This window comes from Pygoscelis adeliae, unplaced genomic scaffold, assembly GCF_000699105.1.
Source record: "Pygoscelis adeliae isolate BGI_AS28 unplaced genomic scaffold, ASM69910v1 Scaffold208, whole genome shotgun sequence".
NCBI classification, from domain to species: Eukaryota; Metazoa; Chordata; class Aves; order Sphenisciformes; family Spheniscidae; genus Pygoscelis; species Pygoscelis adeliae.
In genome coordinates this window covers 1,660,106-1,664,893 of record NW_008825290.1, presented here as the reverse complement: position 1 = coordinate 1,664,893, position 4,788 = coordinate 1,660,106, and the positions used below count along the sequence as shown (strand labels likewise).

Genomic DNA, 4,788 nt, shown 5'->3' with positions numbered 1-4,788 from the left:
TGCGTACTGCAGCGCCGGCAGGAGGATGCTGGTGAAGGGGGTGTCCTCGTATTTTGTCCAGTTGTGTCTCTCCGCCAGGATGCTGTGGAGGCTGCGGGGGGAAAGCCTGGAGATCCGCAGGAGAGCGCCTAGCAAAGACAGCGTAAGCACAGTACCTCAGTTACACGCGCGCCTCATACAATTCATCCAAGGCAGCCGGAAGGATCCCTTCCTTAGCCTCCGAATCTTCCCGTCTGTAAGCTTCACCCGCACTGCCCCTTGCAGGTTTGGCTCTCGGGTGTTTCTCAGAAATGGTCTTTCCAAGCTAGTGTTTGGAGTCTCCCCATTGCTTAGATGAGAACATGCCAAGAGCGAATGAAGTGTTCCCAGAATAGCCATGCCAAAGCCATTGCTGCTTGCTCCCTCTGCCTGTCCGCACGCAACCCAGAATGCATCGGGCCATTTCAGTGCCAGAGCTTGCAAGACACTAATGGTTAATTTGTTTTGTGCCTACGAGCTCCATGGGGCCCAGAGGAGTGCCACTACTGACCCAGAAGCTATCCTTGTCCTCGGGAGTACCTGGTGTAAATGTGATTCAGGTCAGGCCAGTTTGGTTCACACAGAGAATGAATATAGAACGAGAACTAGTTTTGACTCATTTCTTTCGAGCACCATAGAAGGAATAAGTGTGAGCAAAGGATCTGAATGTGCAGGGAGGTGCTCGTTGAACTGCAGCATGGGACCAGCACTCAACATTGAATGAATTGTGGGTATGCTGAAGCTGTGTGGCTGGTGAGCGTGAAAGCAGAGGAAGAGGAGGATAGGCTAAATTGCAGAAGGATGGAGTCATGTGATGCCTTGAGGTCAAAGACAAAGATTTCAAGCCTAGTGAGTCAAAGGGAAAGGAATTGGGGAGAATAAAACAGAAGAGACGTTACAGTTGGGTCAGAAGACTAAATATAGCAGCCGCGTTGGAAGGATGGAAGGGTACGAGTGTCCCATTCCTGATCACCATTGTTCTCTGCCAGTGAACGGGTGAAATCCAGGCAGTTACACACTCTTCAGCCTTCCTGGCATGTAGCTATTTCCTGTCCGTATTTCCATTCTCTCCAAATCCAAAGGAGAAAGAATGGAAATGTTTTCCCTGTTGGGTGTTTGCTATGACCGTTTTTCAGGATTTTGTATTCATCCCTGGAACGCTCCTGGATTGCAAACGTGGGCAGGGAGTGTTACTGCTCTTTATGATATCTCCGCTTGTGTTCAGTCCCTGCTTGTAGCCTGTGTTGCGTAACATAACTTTTGGGATGAAGACTGTGTGAGCTGAGTAGGAGTGTGTCAGGGATCCACAGTGTTTTTTAGAGTAAACTTCCTTACTCCAATTCTTACCTGGCCTGCTGAAGAATTTTGTTGACTTGTTCCAGGAGAAAGCAATTTGAGGAGGAATTCTTCCCAGGAGTTCAATAATACGAGCAACATGATCTAGGCAGAGGGACACATCTAGATTCAAAGACTGTGACACTTCCGTCAGTGAAATGAATAAAACTGATTGAGTCCTACCATCATCTCTGGAGAAATATTTCCCAGGTTGAGGATCAAACAGACGCTCCCCAGTTGCCATTTCAAATGCCTAGAAATGGAGTAGCATTGTTAATTCACTAACTGACCTGGAGTTTTTCTTCCCCGTTAACTCTGATAGTACCAATTTCCCTTCCTATCACACAAAACTGATCCTAAAATATGGAAATATTCATACTGCTTTGATCTGTACCATGGTGAAACAGCACCTTTAAGCTCCATCAGGATGAAAACTAGTACGTGCCTGATTCAGTCAAGTCTGTGAACTAACATGAGTGACATGCAACATTATAGCATGAACTAACTAAGCGTGAATTTTATCAGCAGCATGCTTTCAATCCAAAGTGAATGCGTGCAGACAACCCCTTACTGCTTCTCAGCAAGGAAGTCTTGCTCCCCATGCAGTGGGTATAGGTGGGTGCTGAGGACACGCTGCCCCAGCCTGTTAGTGTCAGTTATCTCCCGTGCGCACACAGCATCATCCCCAGTCCTACCAGGCAGCCCGTGCTCCAGATATCCGCAGGAGTGCCGTAGTCTAATCCAAGAAGCACTTCCAGGGCACGGTATGGCTGGGTCTGTATCTCCTTGGAAAAAGGCTTGTACTGAAACAGAAACAAACTCCCGTCCTTAAATGAGTAACGGCAACGCTTGTGGTCACAAGCTTCCTGCACGGTGAGGAGGACGCTGCGGGGCAGAACTGAATACATGTACTAAACTCTGCGCAGGGCACGGCAGGCACATTCTCAGCCCTACTGACACCAGGGTGAATTTATCTCCCAACATTTCACACTGAACACGGTTTTGAATTTCCAATTGTAGGGACTAACTGCAAGCTGAAGAAACATCCAAAGTTGACAGTGTCTCCAGGAGCACAGGGCCCAGCTCTGAGCTGGGAGTGCTGAATGTAACACCCCCTGAAACCGGTATCCCTTCAGCACACTGAAATAGCTGTTCAGCTGTAAAAGGACAGACACGCAGGGTGGGATGGAAAGAAGCACACAGCGTCCTGCATGGGACTGAGACTCGGAGCAGACTCACTGTCCAGCACGCACTGCCCAGATCTGCAATTTTCACTTCCATGCTCATTAAATCAGATTCTTCCAATCGATTGCCAAGATCACCTCCTAGATGGAAAAGGCAGAGAGAAACCAGGTCTTTCCAAACCAACAGGTATGCATCACTTACCACAAGAGAGGCATGTATGCCTGCCTTTAAATTTTTTCAGCCTAAAAGGTCCCAAAATGCTTTTTATCATCAATAAAATGCCACCTCTGTTTTTTGAGGAAACACAAAGGAAGAGCTGGTACCCAGTCAAGATCTAAGAGGATGTCTGGGAGGACAGTAGCTTGGAGTGGAGCGGCGTGACCATGTGCTCCTGTCCTGCTGCAAGGTTCCTCTAGCACCGAGGTTAAATTATTGCGGGCCCAGAGGAGAGCACATCCTACCAGCACTAGTCAGACACAAAACATCTGTCATGCCTCCTTAGCCTTCAGCAATCCTGGCTGTCACAGACCTTGGAGACAGGCTGCTTGGCAAGCACCGTAAAGGTTACATTTTCATGTGACCCTGGAAAAGGGTAATTTTTGGTTTACTGCTTTACAGTGAGCTGTCAGTCTGTGCCTAATATTGTGCTTTTCTGCTCCAAGCAAAAGACTCAGCCACTAATTTAGCATTCCCCATTGCCCCAGAGTTTGAGAGACAAAACGGCACCATCATGGGAGAAATGCTCATGGGACAACATTGGGCGAGGATAATATAAAGGTCTCATTGCTGGGAGATGAGCTGATCTCTCGAGAAACTCTCCAGCCCTACGTCTTATTTGATATTCACACCATTCTCTGCAAATAAATTATGTCTCAAAAGGCCTTGAAGATTGGCAGTACATACAAGTCTCCCACAAACCTCAGAAATACAGGAAATAAAGAGCAGAAGCGTCATACAGCTTTCTGATCAAACCATTTTGTACGTAAACCTTTCAGTGGCTGAAAACACCGGACACAAGGGAACTATGCTGTACCTTAAGCCATAAGAATGAGCTCTGAGGTTGTGGTGGGGCTGTTAACAGATGCCCGTGATCTGTAGTTGTCCTCCACACAAACCTACCTGCAAGACCACATTTCTGTAGGTGCCTTGAGTAGCTTGTAGCCACTCAGCCTGATGTTTGTATTAAGCAGAGATAAGAGAGGCCTCTCAGCAGCATAAGCTGGCTGGACTGTTTTGTACTGGCTGTTGCAGGAGATGGGAACCTTTCCTAAGATATCTGTACCTGCTGCCTCTCTGTTTCCCTCCTGGCAATAAACACGTAAGTCCCTCTTCTTGTTAAAAAAACCCTGGAGTGCTCACCTGGTCCCTTGAGCCTCAGATCTGTTCTCTGGCTGCAGTCGAGCGTATCGGGCAGAAGCCTTTGGAGGCTTTTGTCACGTCCGTACAGCAAGACGTTCTCCGGTTTGATGTCCGTGTGGATAATGCGGCAGCGCTTGTGCAGGAAGTGCAGCCCTGCCAGCACCTGGGCGAGCAGGCAGCAACTCACGTCAGCAACGCGAGGGTCCCCACCGCCTCCCCTGCCCCAGCAGCTGTCAGAGCAGTTGGGCACAGTAGACACGCAAGTTGTGGACGTTCTGGTATTGAAGAAAGGGGGCACTGGTGATAACTATCTGCAGTAAATCGTTTCTGTGTAGTGAGTGCCCTGTACTAAGCTGGAGGTGCAGCCGGCAGAGCGGTGACATTGATTGGGGTGGCCCTGTGGGAGCAGGCACAAGGGGTTTCATCGCGAGAGGCGGCAGGAGGAGCGGGTGCCGGAGCCCCACGTGTCCAGCACGCCGAGCGAGAGGGGGCCTGGGGAGCCCAGCGGGGAAGGGGCTGTTTGGGGGAGGTGGGGGTGACACGGAGCAGAAGGCAGCGTGAAGGTACACAGGTGTCGGCATGGATGGGCAAGCCCGGAGAGATGGAAAGAGGACAGGGCTACAAGGAGGCATTACGATCTCAAAGCTGAACTTTCTCCTGAAAAAACACTCCTGTTCGTGTGGCCGTTACGTCCTCGGACCACCATGCCTTCCTGCCGATTATCATTCGAATGGAAGCTGGGGGCTGGTTATAGAGTGACATGGCACGGGAGGGCGTCCCGTCGTACAAGGAAAGAAAAGGAGGTGCAGCATAACCCGGACAGGAGGAGGGAGAGACGATGAGTGAGTGCGTGTAGAGAGGACTTAAGGGTAGTGCAGGAGAGCCATGTAG

At 49.7% G+C, this 4,788-nt stretch overlaps 1 protein-coding gene across 1 annotated transcript in view; it reads right to left on the bottom strand.

The window, feature by feature from the left end:
• Positions 1-241: 241 nt before the first annotated feature.
• LOC103921902 (SRSF protein kinase 3-like) overlaps positions 242-4,788 on the bottom strand; it is a 12,393-nt gene continuing 7,846 nt past the window's right edge. Inside the window, exons 7-11 of the mRNA XM_009329948.1 lie at positions 3,898-4,060; positions 2,593-2,678; positions 2,049-2,156; positions 1,537-1,606; positions 242-1,458 (exon numbers count right to left, since the gene is read on the bottom strand). Coding sequence (XP_009328223.1) covers positions 1,151-1,458; positions 1,537-1,606; positions 2,049-2,156; positions 2,593-2,678; positions 3,898-4,060 — 735 coding nt within the window. The 3' untranslated portion in view covers positions 242-1,150. The remainder of the gene's footprint in view (positions 1,459-1,536; positions 1,607-2,048; positions 2,157-2,592; positions 2,679-3,897; positions 4,061-4,788) is intronic.